Source organism: Myotis nattereri (assembly GCF_964212035.1).
Source record: "Myotis nattereri genome assembly, chromosome: 10".
Taxonomy (NCBI): domain Eukaryota; kingdom Metazoa; phylum Chordata; class Mammalia; order Chiroptera; family Vespertilionidae; genus Myotis; species Myotis nattereri.
The window spans coordinates 29,200,093-29,220,485 of NC_138085.1; the positions used below are offsets into that span (position 1 = coordinate 29,200,093).

General features: G+C 43.4%; 1 protein-coding gene across 1 annotated transcript in view; it reads right to left on the bottom strand.

Annotated features, from left to right (window-relative positions):
• The window catches only part of RMND5A (required for meiotic nuclear division 5 homolog A), a 65,039-nt gene extending 54,813 nt beyond the window's left edge, over positions 1–10,226 (bottom strand). Inside the window, exon 1 of the mRNA XM_081101134.1 lies at positions 9,848–10,226. Within this exon, the coding sequence (XP_080957260.1) occupies positions 9,848–9,989 (142 nt within the window). The 5' untranslated portion in view covers positions 9,990–10,226. The remainder of the gene's footprint in view (positions 1–9,847) is intronic.
• Between the last annotated feature and the right edge of the window lie 10,167 nt (positions 10,227–20,393).

Below are 20,393 nucleotides of genomic sequence, written 5' to 3' on the forward strand. Positions count from 1 at the left end.
GTGAAAAGCAAAATGATACACACTCTTGATGTAGATAAATACAAAGAACCCCATAGAGTAAACATAATCCTAACTGTACCTAAAAGAAAAGTTATATCTCACAGAGGAAATAATACACTCCAGAGACTATCCTACATTAGTTCCTCTAAAAAAATTTTTTTAAATAGAAAAAGACAAAGGATTAGACATTACTAAGAAAGCAACAAGGGAAAAAATTTTCTACCTTATCACATTCTTATAAAAAAAATTTTATACCTTAAAATAAACAAAATGAAACCAAAGACAACACAGGAAAAAAAAAACACTAAAGTCAAAAGAAAGGGGGAACCATGACATTTAGATTGAATGGACATTTACTGAGCACTGAATGCATGTGTCAACAGCGTTCAGGGTACAGACTAGACAGATTAACCGCTAGAGTGCCGGGGAGCGCAATCGCGCTCCTCCTGTCTTTCGCCAAAAATGCCGGGAACGCTATCAAAGCTTCGAAATGGCGTCCAGTTCTAAGTCTGTTTTTATTAGTGATGATGATATTGCTAAATATGTCAATGTAGTAAAGGTTTCCTTAAGCTTTTGAATATGTAACTTCATTTACTTGCGATTCATAATTTTTTTCCTAAACTGCTGTAAAATCAGCAAAAATGCCTTGGCAATTTTAGCATAGTTCCTAGGATATTGGTTGGCACTCAAAGGGTTAAGAAATTTAGGATGGGAGTACAAGGAGACCAAGATAAGAGTCTAAACTAGAGTCTGAAAAAACTGTTGATAAGGTGAGCATGGATATGCTTGCAAAGTAATAAAATACAAAAACTTGAAAAGGTACGGTTGGTATTAAAAAACAATATGAGACACTTTCATACTGTGAGTAGCAAACTAAAATTGGCCTATGAAAGTTTTATGCTTCTCGTGAACTATCTCAGCATCTAGAACACAGTAGCTGCTCAGAAGAGACTTACAGGGGGAAGGAAAAGGCGTAAATAGAACATGCTCATTTTTCTTCTCCAGGCGGTACACCCTGAAAACAAAACAAACTTGCTTCAGTATATTAATAGCTAGCGAATCTGTCGGTCAACTCCTGACAGAACAGAACAGTGGATTCAATAGGTATTGTGATCCACTGCACCAAATCACAGCCCAGAGTGCTTGCTACAAAACCAAGCGTGGAGGTAGGGGGGCAGGGAGGGAGTTTATATTTAAGGGCTAAATTACATGGTACAGACTAATAGTGCTCCTGAAGCAGAGAGCTAGGCCAGAATGACTGGCATGAGAAAGAAAAGGAAGGCTTCAAAAAGAGACTAGGCCCTAGAGCAGTGATGGCGAACCTTTTGAGCTCGGCGTGTCAGCATTTTGAAAAACCCTAACTTAACTCTGGTGCCGTGTCACATATAGAAATTTTTTGATCTTTGCAACCATCGTAAAACAAAGACTTACATTTTTGATATTTATTTTATATATTTAAATGCCATTTAACAAAGAAAAATCAACCAACAAAATGAGTTCGCGTGTCACCTCTGACACGCATGTCATAGGTTCGCCATCACTGCCCTAGCTGGTAAGGGTCCTGGGTTCAATTCCAGTTAAGGGTACATTCCTGGGTTACAGGCTCGAGCCTAGTAGGGGGCGTGCAGGAGGCAGCTGGTCAATGATTTTCTCTCATCATTGATGTTTCTATCTCTCTCTCCCTCTCCCTTCCTTCTGAAATTAATAAAAATATATTTGGGCGGGGGGGGGGGGAGGCTAGGAGACAAGAACTGGAGAGAGAAAGACAAAAAAGAGGATGTACATGCAAATTTTTAAATGCTAGATAGTCTGACTTTAAAGCGCCTACTCATTCCCTTCAATTTCAAAATGTAGAGAATTATTTCTAGGCATCTCTTTTTATCTTTGAAATAAATGGCTGAACCCCATAAGGTTTACTTTAGCATTAAAATGGGGCTTTCATATTTAAAAAATTTCTACCTTCCCCTCACTTAAACTTCCTTTTTTCTTCCTGGTTCCACCTGCCACTCAGGCTCAAAACCTTAGATTAGCCCAGCCGGTGTGGCTCAGTGGTTGAGCTTCGACCCATGAACCGGCAGGTCACAAATGATTCTCGGTCAGGGCACATGCACAGATTTCGACTCAATTCCCAGTATAGGGCCTGCAGGAGGTGGCGGATCAATGATTCTATCACTGATGCTTCTTTCTCTCCCTGCAGGAGGTGGCAGATCAATTATTCTATCACTGATGCTTCTTTCTCTCCCTTCCTCTCTAAAATCAATAAAAAATCACATTAAAAAAACACACACCTCAGATTACCTTTGATTTTTCCAGCCCCTCTATCACACTCTGCCAGACTCCATCCATTCCATGTACCAACTCCTGGAAATTTCTTTCTTCAGGAATTCTGGGCATGTTCCTTTCATATCTCTACCACCCATATACAGGTGCCTATTTCATCAGATCTTAATCTTAACTATTCTTGCCAAACTTCACTCCCCACTCCAACCAACTTAAATGCTACTACAATTGGTCTCTGATAATGCCTCTCTCTGTTCAAAAAGCCCCTCCCAACCCAAGTCATTCAATACTTTCTCCTGGTCTACTACTTTCCCAGGTATCCATGACTATAGAAAACCTATTCCAACTTAATCTTCATTCTTTTTTTTTTTTTTAAATATATTTTGTTGATTTTTTACAGAGAGGAAGGGAGAGAGATACAGAGTCAGAAACATCGATGAGAGAGAAACATTGATCAGCTGCCTCCTGCACATCTCCCACTGGGGATGTGCCCGCAACCCAGGTACATGCCCTTGACCGGAATCGAACCCGGGACCCTTGAGTCCGCAGGCCGACGCTCTATCCACTGAGCCAAACCGGTTTCGGCTAATCTTCATTCTTTTACCTCATTTCTCCCCACCCTGATCCTCCACAGTTCCCAGAATGCCTCTTGTCCTCTCACTCCTCTGCACTTTTGTTCTTACCAACAACTTCTCCTGGCACCCCCTCCTATCTTCCTACTACCCACATTCAGTCTCTACTGAAACCTCCCACATGTTAGAAGAGGCTCCTTGTCTCAAGTCTTACTCCTTCTTGTCTGTACCTCAATCAGCACTTGGCCTATATACAGAAGCTCCTTGACTTACGTTGGGGTTAAGCTGAAAATATTGTAAGTCAAAAATGCATTTAATACATCTACCCTACTAAACATCATAGCTTTAGCCTAGCCTACCTTAACCATGCTCTCAAGACTTACATCCAGTGTTTACCCTAAGTGCTGGCATGGCTGAGTGGAGCTGGGGCTTGCTGCGTTGTCCAGCATCATGTATCGTACCATGTATCACCAGCCCAGAGAAGACCAAAATTTAAAACTTAAAGTACGGTTTCTATTGAATGCATATCATCTGTACACCATCGTAAAGTCAGAAAATCATAAGTCAAACCACTGTAAGTTGGGAACTGTCTGTATATGGTCTTGCATTACAAGGATTGTTTGTGTTTGTTAAAAACATGCCTGTCTCATCCCTAACTAGAGCTTGAGAATGATTGCTTGTCCTCTGTAACTCTCAAAAGACAGCCTAGTTCCACATATAATTGGTGATTAACTACTATTTGACCAGATGCTCTCAAGTTCACTGAAATACCTCTCCTCCCCAAGCAGTTCTTTCCAAGGGTTCCTGCTCTTCCCATTTCTCTGAACTGCTAATACTTGTACCAACCAGAAGCACTGTTATATATTGAGCCCACGGCCTTGGTTTTTGCCCTTCTCAAATATAAAAGTCTGATCTCATTATGCCACTGAAGTTTCTTGAAGACTCTTTCTTATACGCTTTGAGTATCCTTATAGTATTGAGCAGATAGATCCCTGGTCACAGAATGGTATTTCATATACACCAGTAATAAATACATCTAAAGAGTCAAAGCGTCTCAAATAAAACAGTGCTTAACACTGATTAAAGGTACGGACCTTCAAAATAACAAATATACTTTGTCTTACAGATTTCAAAGCCAGTTCACAACTATTATCTATTTAATTCCCATAACTCTGTGATATTATCAGTTTACTGAAAAGGAAACAGGCTAGGCAAGATTGTAGAACCAGCCTTGGCCAGTATTGCTCGGTGGTTAGTGTCCACCCATCACCAAAGGGTCTCCGGTTTGATTCCCAGTCAAGGGCATGTACCTGGATTGCGGGTTCACTCTCCGCCCCCTTGGGGTGTGTTCAGAAGGCAACCAGTCCATTTTCTCTCTCCCCCTCCCTCCCTTCCACTTTCTCTGAAAAGCAATAGAAAAAATATCCTCGGGTGAGGATTAACAACAACAAAAAGATTATAGAACCAGTAAATGGCCGAAACCGGTTTGATTCAGTGGATAGAGCAGCCGTGGGCAAACTACGGCCCGCGCCGGATCCGGCCGTTTGAAATGAATAAAACTATTGAAAAAAAAGACCGTACCCTTTTATGTCATGATGTTTACTTTGAATTTATATTAGTTCACACAAACACTCTATCCATGCTTTTGTTCCGGCCCTCCGGTCCAGTTTAAGAACCCATTGTGGCCCTCGAGTCAAAAAGTTTGCCCACCCCTGGGATAGAGCGTCGGCCTGTGGACTGAAGGGTCCCAGGTTCGATTCCGGTCAAGGGCATGTACTTGGGTTGCGGGCACATCCCCAGTAGGAGATGTGCAGGAGGCAGCTGATTGATGTTTCTCTCTCATTGATGTTTCTAACTCTCTATCTCTCTCCCTTCCTCTCTGTAAAAATCAATAAAAAATATTTAAAAAAAAAAAAAAAAAAAGAACCAGTAAATGGCAGAGCAAGCACTCAAACTCACATCTCCTGAGCTCAAGGACAAAAGTGTGTTTTATTCCACCAAGTGCAGACTCATCCTATCTCCTTAATTGGCCTCCAAGCTCCCGGAGGACTGAGGCCTTTTTTTCTTAAAAAATAAGTCTCTCTCAAATAGAAAAAATAATAATAAGTCTCTCCTTATCTCCACCCAAATGTCTTTATATATCCGTAAGACAGTAAATCTATATGAATTCCACAAATATTGAAAACGTATCAAAGTAACACACGGTGCTCTAGTATAAAAAGAAATTATTATTTAGGCCTTAATTTTAAGTGGAGAAAGGCTTTGGTAATATAAGCCTTACTATGGACTCCCCAAACAATGTTCCCGAAGAATTGTGAGCTCCGCTGAGCAATCACCAAACCCAAATAAGGTGAAAGCATATTTCTAAAAGCGTCAAGTCCTGCCGGAGACTCTAGTCCCTATTCTTGAGGCATCAGGCTAGCACCTAATCTAAGAGGAAGGGCAGAGTTTCTGCCACTCTCCTACAAAGTATTGGAGCTTTCTAAGAAACGCCCAGTTAGAGATCATCTCCTGGTATCTACCAACTTGCGGGAGTTACATGGAGTACCACAGGGCTCCAAGTACATACCTCAGCGTCAGGGCCCTCCACAACGCTCCCCTAAACTGCCTTTTCGGGCTGATTTTCAAGTATTTTACAGATGAATAGGCAGGACACCAAATAAAAACAGTTTTAATACCCCAAATGAATAGTTTGCTACACCATTTTCACCATCCTAATAGCTAACGGAATAAAACATGAAAACAATGGAAATTTGTCTATTAGCTGTAGTAAGATACTATCACAGCAGTGCTGGCATGTTTCCCCTGTTGTTATCTGAAGTTATAAACTACTTAAAAGATAAAAGAACTTTAGGAAAATAATTTTATCATGTCAAGTACTGAAGTGATGCCAAATAAGTTCCCAAAGGTAACACGAATCAAGTTGTTTTCTCTAGTCTTCAGATTGTCATACTAATAATTCAATATTTGAATTATACAAACATTACAGTGAAGAAGCAAGGCAAAAACTGAGAAATAAAGGTTGGGCTGGTCAAGAAAACATCTAAAAGATGTTTTGATGTAACTGCCATTGATGTAATTCATATGATGTAACAATGATAATACAAGAATGGGCAATAGTAAGTTTACAGGTGTGAGTACTCGAAAGTTTATTCTGCTATGATTTATTGTATTATTTTCCATACAAATAACTGTAAACCTACTTTTGCCCACCCCTGTGTATATCTATAATAGACACCTATCCCTTTTGTCTTGGGTGCAAATTGTTCTTTCTAGAACTCTGTCCTCTAGTTGATCAACAAGGGATCACATGATCATACATCTACGGACACATGGTAAGCACAGACCAGGATGGCCAGTGGACTCCATGCCCTAGCCCCAGTTACTGATTCAGGGAGAGGCTCATATGACCCAAACAAGACAAGAAGGGTATTTCCTGGTAATTTTGTTGGAAGTGCAGACAAAAGACACGCTCCTGTCTTTGGGGACCCTAGCAGCAAGGACGACATGAGCTCCCCTGGACATCTTTACCTCCATATGGGGAAAGCTCCTTTGAGAAAAAACCAACCTTGGAAAGCACAGCTGAGAGGAGGAGAACACAAGTCCTGTCTTTATGACATCCTTTGTGCCCCTGAAGCCAGCCTGGCTTAACCTCAGCCTAGTTATGAGTCAACAAATTCCATTTTAATTTAAAGGATTCTGCAACCAAAAGAATCAAGGGTAGCATACTAGTGTGAATGAGTAAGGTGCCTAATAACAAAGAATTATCTCCGAAATGAGCCTGGAAAGGAATGGCTGACAAAGTTAAATCTGCTTCTAAACCCACTAGAAACACCAACAATGACCTCTTCTCACCATCTAAAATAGCTCAAGTAGTTTGGTTGCTAGTCTATTCTCCTCTTAGAGTATTTGAACAATGGCTACTGTTATCCACCCAAACTCTGCTGGCCTACTTATTTGCTACTTTTCAGATTAGATATTAAACTAGATATCAAATTTTATTCAATTCAAAACTTAGTCATTATCCTCATAACAGTATCCTTTATACCAATCACAGAACTAAAAAAATGTGACCACCATAATTTGTTTTTTCTTTCATGCTTAATTGCCTACTTACCTACTCATTTGCCACCCTCAGATTACTTTAAACAAAGAAAAAGAAAAAAGTAGCAGTTCTTCTGCAAATAGTAACTAAATTCTCTTTGATTCACCAAAGAAATAAATAAAGATAGAGGATCATAATTTAAAAGAGTTTTACTGCCAGGATTCAGACCACACACCACACAAAAGGAATTTTAGATAGTTCCCACAAATACAGCTGTCTCTACCAACGTGCAAATTGAGATAATACTAAGCCTAAATCACAGTAAAAATAATGACAAATTATTATTTACCTGAATGCTCTTAAAATTTTTTCTGGAAATAAGCATCTTTGTGAGGTAGCCAATTAAGTGTTCAATGAATAAGAAGGGGGGAGGTTTTACTGGGTATCCTTTTTGTCATTTGAATGTACTATTTACCCCAAATAAATAAAATTTAAATTTAGAAAATCCTTAAGAATCACTTTCAGAAGCCACATTAGAACTCCCTTTAATAATAGCCTAAAACTAATAATAAAAAATACTGTACAGCCCAGCAGGCATGGCTCAGTGGGTGAGCCTCAACCTATGAACCAGGAGGTCTCGGTTTGATTCCCAATCAGGGCACATACCCAGGTTGTGGGCTTGATCCCCAGTGGGGTGTGCAGGAGGCAGCCAACTGATGATTCTCTCTCATCACTGATGTTTCTATCTCTCTCCCTCTTCTTCCTCTCTGAAATCAATAAAAATCTATTTTTAAAAAAATGCTGTACAGACTTTACTCTTACAAAGGTTGTCATTTTCCCAAATACACTTTAAACATGTCATAAAACTGTTTATCTATTCTTCTTTCACCAAATGTGAATTTAGAATATCAGCAACAAAGCTATATAATTCTTTCCTGTTGTCCCTTCCACCACAAATGAAAATATATAAATATATTTGCCAATAGAAAAAAAGTGCTAAAAAGCATATAAATAATCACAAATCAAACCACCAAAATGTATCCATACTATTTATCTGTCAATCAATGGTTGTCCAAAGTGTGGTTCCCATACCATTGATGTGAATGGTGCTTTTACCTGTATGTAATATATTTTAATAGCTACGAATTTATTTTTAATAAGTAGTTTATTATACCAAACACACCAAAGACTGTGACTTCACAAATACCACTGCCTAGAACGAGGACAAACCTACTTATGTTAAATCATGAATCCATCTGAAAAATAAGAGTGCATACGTGAGTGAGGTTTGAGAAGCACCAGTGCATTATCCAAATTAGACCAAAAGCACAGTAAGAATGATCAAATGGCACCTACTGAACCTTAAATTAGACCAAACTTCATTACAAGGCAGGTACAACTCAATGGCAACAGTGCTCTCCCCTTCCCTCAGAGTTGGGGAAGTTAAGACAACCTAAAGTTTAATTTAAATGATGAAGAAAAAGAATCAGGGCTCAGTACAATCCTTGAACTTGTGGCAAATTAAGCTAAAAAATGATAGTCCTTTTCCGGACCAACACCATCTATACATCTTCAGCCACCAGTAAACATTAAGCGCCGGACTCTCTCTTCATGAGCCCTCTGCTTTTGCTTTCTCTCTCATGACCAAAACCGAACGCAGCAGACCCTCCCCAGGATTCCCAGCCTGCTCCACCTCCGTTCCCCTTCAGAGGCAACCATCGAGGTCTGCTCGGTGTCCCATATGAACATTTCTACTCCTACCCCCACGAGGGTTGCAGGTTGCTTCTTCCCAGGAGCTCAAAAGTGATGCTGAGTCCAGAAAGAGATGTTGTTCAGACTCCCTGCCCACGGACTAGCACTAACTCTCATCTGAAAGTCACCTGGGAGAGGAAGGTGTAGAATAACGAAGGAGAGAAGGAAGGGAGGAGGACAGAAGTTCCAGGAGCGCCACTGCCCTCATCTCAGCCGCCACAGGCACCTGCACTGCACCCCAGCTGCCATACCTTCCTCTACGCAAATTTCTGTCCAGCCGACGATTTGAAAAGGCCCCCGTCCCTACATCCAGAATAAGCCTATTAAATACAGTCCTTGACATCCTGATCAGAAGGAATCATCACTGTGACTGTTTTGATGTAAGCACAGACAGATCTTTAATGTTACTTAAAAAGAGAAAAGAAAAAAAAAAAAAAACCCTTCTCAACCAGCTACCACAAGTTAACTCTGGCAAAGTGTCTGCCTCCAGGGCTAGGGCAATACTGAAATAACCCAGACAAAACGCCTTCTCTAGAAAATGGGTTTGCTAAAAAGAAAACAAGTAAAAACTCGATTTAGGCAAATAACCAAAAATTTCTTCCACAATTTGCTTCAGGAAGAACGATGTGCCTGTTCTCCCCCCGTCTCAGCACTGTCTGCACTGGGAGGGCGGGCCAGTTTAATTCAGCTAATTCTATAGGAATCATGTCAGCGCAAAGAGCTGCTTCCACGTAACAGTCAAATTATGAACTTGCAGGGGCCACTGTTTCACCCACAGCTAAGAATAACACTCGACTTTCTAATTAAAAAAAAAAAAAGAAAGAAGAAGTGAGTCCCCAGCCAAGGATGGGGAGCAGGGGCAGGAAAAGGGCCCAACGCAATTCGCCCCTCGGGGCGGGGTAGGGGGCGCCACCCGGGAGCGCAGCAGCTCGCAGGTGCGGCGGGCCGACCCCACGCGCGCGCGGAACATGGCTGAAGCACGAGGCTCCGGGGGGGCTTCTGCACGGACTCGCGCTCGCTCTCAATGAGCAACCGGGTCGGGCAGGTTCGAGGCAAAGCGGCCGCGATGAGGAGGGAAAGTCACAGGGGAGGCGGGGAACGAACTCCGAGGGCACCCCTCCCGCCCCGCCGGGGCCTGGGGGCGCGGGCGGTGGGCCGGGCCGGGCCGGGCCCCGCGTGCCCACCCGGGCCGCCCTACCGTGGCTCTGCAGGATCTCGTGCTTGAGGCCGCCCGTGTAGTCGATGAGCTCCTCCAGGCCGCGCTCGCACAGCTGCCCGTAGCCCGAGAACTTGTGCAGCACCTTCTCCAGCTCGCGCTCCACGGTCACGCACTGATCCATCTCGGAGGCGGCGGCGGCGGCGCTCGGCTCCCCGGCGCCCGGGCGTCCACAGCCGTTCGACCCGGGCCCGGCCGAGGCCGCGTCCTCCTCCTCGTCCCCCAGGCGGGCGGCGCGGGCGGCTGAGGCGGCGGGCACGCTAGCCCCGGCGCCGGGGAAGCCCCGCGAAGCCCGTGCCCGGCTGCCCCATGGCGCACGGCCTCTGGCGCGTCGCAACCGCGCCGGCTCGCTGCCCCACCCGGCCCCGCGTCTCCGGTCCCCCCGCTCGCCGCGTTCGGCTACCCGCCGATTGTTTTTGTTTTTACGGGAACCGGCCGATGACCTGGTTCTCCTGGGCGGCACCAAAAGCCGCCGACCCGAGATGGGGGGGCGGAGGGGGGGGGTGAGGGGAGAAGCCACCCCAGCGAGGGAAGGAGGCGGCGCGGGCCGTACCAAGAGCTCCCGCGAGGGGGAGCAGCCCGGCGAGCGAGGGCGGAGGGAGGCGGCGGGCGTCCGCTCGCGCCGCCGCTCTCCAGGTGAGGGCCGTCCCACGCGGGAGAGGGCGCGGTGGAGCCGGGACCCAATTGGTCCGAGGAGCTACATGGGGAACTTTGGGGACAGCCCCGGCACTCTGACAGCGCCGCCACTACGCGCTTCGTAAACAAGAGGGTGGAAACCGTCCCCAACCCCTCCTCCCAGAAACCGGGCGAACGAGCCTATGGGAGCGAGGAATACGGAAGGAACCAACGTCCTCCAATCCCGGGCCGAGGCGTAAACCTCCAGCCAATCCAGGTCGAGGGGCCAAACCAAGAGTCTTGCTGTTGGAGGGGGTGACCTGGAGAGCAAAGCGGAAAGCCAGTGGTTCCTGCAAAGCCGTGCGATAAAACCAGGCCGAAGTGAAAAGGGCTGTTTTCCCTGGCAGTTCTTCCTAGCCATCCGTCAGTCCATCTCCCTGTCATTCGTGGGTACTGTCATTTCCGGAGTTTTGGAAGACGAACTCACCGCCGCGGTCGGAAAACCAAGCCAGGCCGGGCAGGGGGCGCCCTACCAGAATTAAAGGCGGGGTGACTCGGGGGGCCGTGGCCGGAGATTCCTGCCGGCCGCGCGGGATCCCCGCCAGGAAAGACCAGGCGCGGCGGGCGGTGCTGCCTTGCCGCCTGCGACACCACGAGGTCCCATTCTGCACCCGCCGCCCCCAGCCCCCGGCCGCCTCTGCCCTTTGGCCCCGGTCCTGGAACCTTTCCTGATGGGTTGCCTCACCCCCGTGCCATGCACCCGCAGCTTCGCGGATTGGAGATTCGTCCAAAAGCCGGACAGCCTGGCCTCTCTGCCTCTTAGGTGGCTTATTCCATTGAATGGGATCGACGTCCCCCTTTGTGTAACTCCTTCCCCTGATTTGGTGTCGTCTCCAACCTCCCCTTGCTCGCTAAGCTTCATATAGTTGCACCGACCTTAACGTGGACTCAGTAGCCCAGCAAGGACTGCCGCAGGGCCTCTGCCGTCTTACCCTTTTCCCTGGCCTGGAAAACTTCCATCTTTCCCCTCCTGAAGTTCTCAGCTCACTTGTCCCCCCTCAGAGGGTCCTCCCCTGACCCCACTAACTAGCTTCTACCCTCTCGCACACCCTCCTCCATTGCTGCATCATCTTTATTATAATACTAGAGGCCCGATGCACGAAATTCAGCCTGGAAGATCTAATTAGCTTAGTACGCTTTTATTATTATAGGTAAACTATATCACTAATTTTTAAAAATATATATTTTATTGATTTTTTTTACAGAGAGGAAGGAAGAGGGATAGAGAGTTAGAAACATTGATGAGAGAGAAACATTGATCAGCTGCCTCCTGCACACCCCCTATTGGGGATGTGCCCACAACCAAGGTACATGCCCTTGACCGGAATGGAACCTGGGAGCCTTCAGTCCACATGCTGATGCTCTATCCACTGAGCCAAACCGATTAGGGCTATATCACTAATTTTATTATTTTCTCGCCGCTTATTAAATCTGAAGTGATCTGCTTCATTTATTCGCTTGCTTTTTTTTTTCTGTCTGCGCCTCATCCATAAAAGCTCCATGAAAGCAGGCCCCTTGGCTGTCTTATTCTGTGCCCAGAACAGAGTTTGACAGCATAGTAGGCAATCGTTTTTACTTAATTATGACAAAACCTTTTTGAGCTCCAACTTCCATTTTTATAATTGGAATTAATAATACTTCATTAGATTCTTAGGAAAATTAAGTGAGATAATATATATAAACTAGAGGCCCAGTGCACGAATTCGTGCACCAGTGGGGTCCCTCAGCCTGGCCTGTGGGATCAGGCCGAAACAGCTCTCCAACATCCCCCAATGGGTCCTGGATTGCAAGAGGGCACAGACCAGGCTGAGGGACCCCACTGGTACACAACCAGAGCCAGGGAGGGACGCAGGAGGTTGGCCATCCTGGGGAGGGACTGCGGGAGGGCTCCAGGGTGTGTCTGGCCTTCTTGCTCAGTCCCAATCAGTGGACCCCAGCAGCAAGTTAAACTACCAGTTGGAGCATCTGCCCCCTGGTTGTCAGTGCACGTCATGGCGAGCAGTTGAGCGGCCTTAGCATATCATTAGCGTATTACGCTTTGATTGGTTGAAAGGCCAACTGGTTGACTGGACACTTAGCATATTAGGCTTTTATTATATAGGATGCCCGTAAAAAGCACATGATAGTCACAGGATAAATGGTGGTGATGGTGGTTGTTAATGATTGTAAGTCCCCATTTAACCTTCTTAGATGGATGGTTCTATCCCCAGGTTATATCTTTAACCTTCTCTTTTCCCTTTACCTACTGTCCTGGGAGAAAAAAATTATAACTGACCCTCTCCAGCCCTGATCTGCCTTATCAACTCAAACTTCACATTCCCTCCAACCAGCAGACATCATCATCCAATCAACATGCCAAAAGCAGAATTTGTATCTCCCCTCCAAAACCAACTGTCCTCCACTTGACGCCTCAGTTTTTGTCAGCATTGCCTTAACTCTCCCAGGTTTCTCTGACACTTCTTCATCCTCATCTTTAACTTATCTACCTATAGGATTCTTGAAAACCTTTTCTCTAACAGATTGCTCAACTCCACTAAACTCTTTCCATTGCCACCCACCTACATCCTTTCCAATATCTCTTTGCAAGGTCAGCTGCCTTCATTCACCCCAGAATCGTAGGTGTTCCCAGAATTCTGTCCTCATGAGTATCCCTAGAGAGAGATTGTCTTGCTCCCTTTTTCATTCACCCTTCCTCTGTAGTCAGACGTCAAGTTCTATTGAGTGTAACTTCCTAATGTCTTAAGTGGGAGGTTTTTAATTTCTACCTCCTCACCTTGATTAGTACCTTTGACATGTCTCCAAGATTATAATCGCTTCACTTATCTGCCTTTGATCTCTTACCCTTACAGGGCCAACAAATGAATCTTCATTTCCCTGAAAAGGTTGTTATAATAATTAGAGTCCTGGCCAGTGTGGCTCAGTTGTCGCAGCCTTGTCCCACCACTGGAAGGTCATGTGTTTGATTTCCAGTCAGAGCACATACCTAGGTTGAGAGTGGTTGGGGCATGTACCAGAGGCAACCGAGTGATGTTTCCCCCCCCCCCCCTTTTTCTTTCTCTCTCTGCCATCTTCCCTCTCTAGAATCAATTAAAAATAATAATTGCATGAGATAATACATGTAAGCCACTCAATAGTGCCTGATCAGAAATAATTATACAAATACCATTGTTATGTTGTACATATGAAACTAACGTTATATGTCAATTATACCTCAGTTTTTTAAGAAAAAGAAGTAACCAATGACTTCCCATCCTAGCTCTCAGATGTATGGTCTGTACAAGTGTAACAACCCATCACAATTCCCCATCCAAACACTGGGCACTTTCACACACCCGCATCCAAACACTCATACTTTCAGTGTGAATTGAGCATAACTCATTTATGCTTTTTCTTCTCCTGGAATGCTTTTCTTTATTAGCTATTCAAATCCTCCGCTTTCTTAAAGTAACAGAAAAAAGTCCCACCACCAATTTTATACCTCCTAGAGCTTGGCCTGCACTCTTCAGTATGGTGATTACTAATTATATATAGCTATTCAAATTAAATCAAAAATTCAATACCTCAGTCATACTAACCATATTTCAAGTGCTCAGGAACCACGTGTGGCTAGTGGCTGCTGTGCCAATCAGCACAGAAGGAGCATTTCCATCACGGTACAAAGTTCTGTCAAACAGTGCGGACCTAAGCCATGACCACACAGTAAAGTTAGCAGCCACCCTTGGACTGCTTCTAGGACTTCTCTATGTTAAGTCATTTAACGCCGAGGGGAACACTGCCCCTCTATTTTTTGTTAAGTTTTTAAGTATTTGCCTTAGCTCAATTCGATGGTTAGCTCCTAGGCCAGGACTGACTTTTCTTTTTAACCCCCATGATCTAATTAGCATAGAAAATGTGTTAAAGGAAAGAGAATAGACAAGGAAGAGAAGGGACCTCAAACTTAACTGAGGGGAGAAAAAATAGTACCTGTCTGGGCAGAGATCTTTGTCTTCCCTCCTTCACTTGTTCTGGCCTTTTCTACCCAGTGCATAATTGCTTCAAGCCTGAACCTTGATTTGTCAAAGAAGGTCTCTTGAAACAAGAGGGGGGAAATTTAGTTTTCAGAACAACTATAAATTATATTGTTATGATCGTCTTTCAGTACACAACGAAAAAGGATTTGCACACACAACACAAACACCACTCCAATGGACTCCTGCCCACATTCTGTTCAACCTAGAGAACTTTTCATTTGCAGTCATTCTGGACCTTGCTCTGGTCTTCCCTCCACGCCAGATTCAATCCTCTGTAACATTTAAATAAACATTTTTAAAAAGGAGACCAAAATACATATTCACTGTAAAAAAAACAAAAAACACTTAGAAAATGAAAAAAAAATTAAAAACATAAAAAAAAATCATAATCCCATGAAATCCCAAAACCCAGGCAGAAATTCAGTTTTAACATTTAGGGTGAATTTCCAGAGTTTTTCCTGTGTCTATACATATATATCCATATGTGCATTTTTATAAAAGATTGCTCTCATTATATATAACTATTTTGTAAACTGTTTTTGATGTCCAAACAAAATTAACAACAGAAAAATTTATAGAGCTGCTTTTGACATCTTTTTGAAATGTTTAATAGCCATTACACATAACTATACCTTAGCACACCCTTATTCAATATATCTTATGTATTCTTTTCTTATTTAGTTATTTAGTTAGTTATTTAGTTACTTACTAGAGGCCCAGTGCACGGATTTGTGCAATGGAAGGTGCCTCAGCCTGGCCTGCAGAGATCGGGCTGAAACTGGCTCTCTGACATCCCCTGAGGGGTCCCGGATTGCGAGAGGGCACAGGCCAGGCCGAGGGACCCCACTGGTGCATGATCAGGGCCAGGAGGGACCTCGGGAGGGCTCCAGGGCATGTCCGTCCCATCTCACCCAGTCCCAATCGGCCAGACCCCAGCAACAAGCTAACCTACCAGTTGGAGCATCTGCCCCCTGGTGGTCAGTATGCATCATAATGACTGGTAGAACGGTTGAATGAACGGTCGGACACTTAGCATATTAGGCTTTTATTATATAGGATTACTTAGTTACTTATCTTTTCGTGCTTACCCAAGGAGTGAGGATTTTTTTTCCTGTTGATTTTTAGAGAGAGTGGAAGGGAGCGGGAGGGGTGAAAAGAGAGACTGAAAAAGAAACATTGATGCCCTGACCAGTTTGGCTCAGTGGATAGAGCATCAGCCTGCGGACCGAAGGGTCCCGGGTTTGATTCCAGTCAAGGGCATGTACCTTGGTTGCAGGCATATCCCCAGTGGGAGGTATGCAGGAGGCAGCTGATCAATGTTCCTCTCTCATTGATGTTTCTAACTCTCTATCCCTCTCCCTTCCTTGCTGTAAAAAATCAATAAAATATATTTTTTAAAAAAAGAAAGAAACATTGATGTGAGAGAGACACATCAATTGGTTGTCTCCCACATGCACCCCAACTAGGGCCAGGGATCCGACCTGCAACCCAAGTACATACCCTTGACCGGGAATCAAACCCAAGAACCTCCTGTGAGCAGCCCGGTGCTCTAACCACTAAGCACACCAGCCAGGGCTTATTTTGATTTATTTTTAGAACCCTGAAACTAGACAGAGGCTAGATAGAAAGTGTCAAAATGTCATCTTTTTAGATTTGAGAATTTATAAAATATTGCTTTGGAAATGTAATTTTATGCTAAACACACTTTCAGATAAGGGGAAGAAAGGTTATATTTATAATTATAATTGTAAAAAAAAAGACCATGTGGAGCCCTAGCTGGTTTGGCTCAGTGGGAAGGGTCCTGGGTTTGATTCTGGTCAAGGGCACATCCCTCAGTTGCGGGCTCCTCCCCAACTTGAGCCCTGGTCAGGGGTGTGCAGGAGACAACCAATCGATGTGTTTCTCTCACATCGATGTTTCTGTCTTTCCCTCTCACTTCCACTCTCTTTAAAATCAATGGGGAAATATCCTTGGGTGAGGATTAAAAAAAGAAAAGAAAAGACCTTGCTAAGTTACTGACTATTCCAGCTGACAGCCAATATAAAAGCAAGGATCAACTGACAAAATGTGTTGTTATGAAATATTGAATTATAAAAATACCATTCCTTCTTATTTTTCAAATTAAACTTTCTTTATTTTCAAGCCAATAAAATAAAATCTCCACATGAGACATTTCTCACAATTGCTACTAAGATCAGTTTAAGAAATGGTTGAAAACGCAACTACTACCAAAAAATATTAAAGTGAGTGTTTTCTGCTTCTTTTATGGCTCCTGTGTGGTGTGGGGCAAATGGCCATTTAAATGACTGTTTGATGACTAGCTGAATGACACTTGCCCCCATTAAGACCTGCTAATAGGAATTGGATAGGCAGTGTCGACAATAATGCCTTTTCTTCTACATCTACCGCCCCCTTCCTACAGCCGCACTAATGTCTGCAGAAGACAGCCTCTCTCACCAGCAAAGCCCTGCTGGTGTAGCCTTCACCACACCTGAAGGCCAGGCACGTCCAATTGGCTGCCTACCAGGAAAGCACTTCCCTCATGGATGGTGTCCAGCCTGCAGGGGGCATTTACACCTTTGGACCCCCTCCCTCCGGTTTTATTGGTCTGAATCTCCTCCTTCCTGGAGTCTGGGTGTTGTTGTATACTTGTTTTCTGCCTACTCCTTGGTGTGCTCTACCAGGTGTAGCAGGAAGGCACTAACACTGTAACCCCGAAGTAATTCATCCAACCTCGCCCAGCCTGTTTCCTTACCTATAAAATGAGAGGCTTGAGACAGGTGACCTTTAAGTCCCTTCCAGTTAAAATTACAGAGATGCCAGTGTTTATTAAGCAACATGTGAGGTGCTGCACAACCAAACAGGAATGGACAGGTGCACACGCCCTGCTTCTGAAAGCTTGGAGCCTGAATCATTACTTCCTCATCATGGAAATGCAATGGGGATTTATTTTTTTGCTTTGTGTATATTTAAGAAGAATAATAACAGCTACCATTTATTAAGCCAGGCACTTTGCTTTAAATGTGTGATTATCCGAAAGAATCTTTGAAAGTAAATATTGTTATCCCCATTTTACAGATGAAGAAATTGAGGCACAGAAGGGTTAAGTAATTTTTCCAAGGTTACACAACTTAGACATGGTGGAGTTGGAACTTGAATTTGAATCATTCTGATTTCAAAACCCATAAAATACTGTACCTCAAAAAGACAAAACCATGCTCCATGATTATTTGTCAAGCATGGGATTGCTAATAGAACAAATGTTCATTTACCCTAGGTAGTGTGGTTTGGTAATAGGAGCCCAGGGCTAAAATTCACAAAATCATAGCACTTCTACTGACCAGCTTTTCAACCTTAGGCAAGAACCTTAACCAATCAGCTCCCTTTAAAAAAACACACACACACACAAAAAAACAATACCTACTCCACCTACCTTGCAACATTGTTGAAATATATATAATAGTAAATGCATACATTTAATTAGTAAATGTATAGAGAATATGTATATAGAAAGTGCTCTGTAAATAATGAATCCTTATATAAATTTAGCATGTTATTATTTCTTTTTATTAGATATGCATTTGATTTGTCTGTTTACATAATTTACTATGCATCTGTTCAGGGCAGAGTCTAGGTTGTAAATTGTAAAATACAAGATTCACGACTTTTGACAACCTGGGGGAGACTCCAGGTAGTAAATTAAGCAAGTGTTTGAAAAATGGCTTTCTGAGGAGACTTCCAGTTCCACTAACATGAAGTAATCCCATTGCTCCAGCTCATTCCTAAAAACCCTGGACATAGCATGGGAATTTTTTTTTACCTGCTAAATATAACCTCTGAGTCATTTGTGGGTCTGCTTCTATTGTTTGTATTTCTTTTAACTTATCAGTCATAGTCACTTGTCGCATGATATGTCTCATTAAGCATGGGACTATTTTCAAAGCTAGAAAGAGGTTGGCCTACATAGGGATCTTGGCACTTGAGAAATGACACCATGGTAAGTTCCTGGGTTTCTTTATTTTCTGTCATATCTCAGACTGGAAAAGCCTCAACCCCAAGAAAATAAAAGCCCCAAGAAAAGTCTGTTTTCCCTGGCTCCACCATGAGGGGAAAAGGGTGGCCTTATAATAGAAAACCTTATTAGCAATATCTGTCTTACTCCAGCCAAACACAGAAAAACAAACAAACAAACAAAAAACCCCTACACCCTCTCCCCAGCATGATTTCGGCAGAACTGCACAGGGAGTGATTTCCCACTCAGTCCCTCTCATCCAGGACGGGAGAGGCAGCACTCCAGTGCTTCTGCAGAATGGTTTGGGAAGAGCTGAATGGGGAACTGACCTTCCATCTTCTGCCTGGCAAAAGCAGGCGGTGCTCCCATTCCCCCTGCAGGTGGGATCAGCAGATTGAACATGGAGCTGAGTTCACACCCCCACTCAGAGGCAACAAGACAATGGGCGCTGAGGCTCCACTTTTACTGGGAGGGTGTCCGTGGACCAGGGGCGAGCTGAACTTCCACCTCACCCATTTGCAACAAGGCAGTGTGATGCAGCGCTCCACTTTTGCCAAAGTGGTTTTGGAATGGACCAGAGGAAATCTAAAACACACACCCAACAGCCCATGTGTTAAATCTCAACAGGGGACTGCCTGCTAAAAGACCATGAAGATTAAATAGTATCCAGAGCCTTATAATATACTAAAATGTCCAGGATATAATAAAAAAAATCACTCATTCAAGAACCAGGAAAATGACAGCATGAATGAGAAAAGACACTCGATGTATGCCAACAATGAGATGAATCAAATGTTGGAATTATCTGATAATTATGTTAAAGCAATTATCATAAAAACCTTCAGCAATCATTTACAAATTCTCTTGAAACAAATTGAAGGTAAATAATTCAGCAAAGAAATAGAAATTATCAAAAAGAACTAAATGGAAATTAAAGAACTGAAAAAATACGTAAGTAAAATACAATCTTGCTGTATGAGCTCAATAATAGAGTAAAAATAAGAGAGATAAAATCAATGAACTTGAAGAACAGATCAATAGAACTTACCAAACCTGAACAACAGAGAAAAAATAGTCTGAAATAAAAGGAACAGAGTCTTAAGGACTATAGGATTTTTTAAAAGATAATAATTATATCATTTCAGTCACAAAATGAAAAGAGTATGAAAACGTATTCAAAGAAAAATAGCTGAAAACATCCCTAACTTGGTAAAAAAGTAAATAAATAAACCTACAAATTCAAGAAGTTAAGCAAATCTCAAATGAAATAAACTCAAAGAAATCCACTCCAAGACATATGACAATTAAACTTCTGAAAACTAAAGATCAAGAAAATACCTTAGAAGCAGCCAGAGAGAAATAATACCTTAAAGCAGAACACAAATATGGATTACAGCAGATTTCTCATCTGAACCATGAGGGCCAGAAAGAAGTGGCACAACATTTTTCAAGTACTAAAAGGAAAGAATTGTCAACCGAGTATCCTATGTCCAGTGAAAATAATTTTTTCACTGTCTTTGATTAGGTTTTTATTCAAAATTAGTTGTCCAAAGTGATTTTTTTTAAATATATATTTTTATTGATTTCAGAGAGGAAGGGAGAGGGAGATAGAAACATCAATGATGAGAATCATTGATTGGCTGCCTCCTGCACACACACACACACACACACACACACACACGGGGGGGGGGGGGGGGGAGATGGAGCCTGCAACCCAGGCACGTGCCCTTGACCGGAATCGAACCTGGGACCCTTCAGTCCCCAGGTTGACGCTCTATCCACGGAGCCAAGTCGGCTAGAGCTGTCCGAAGTGATTTGACCACATTTAACT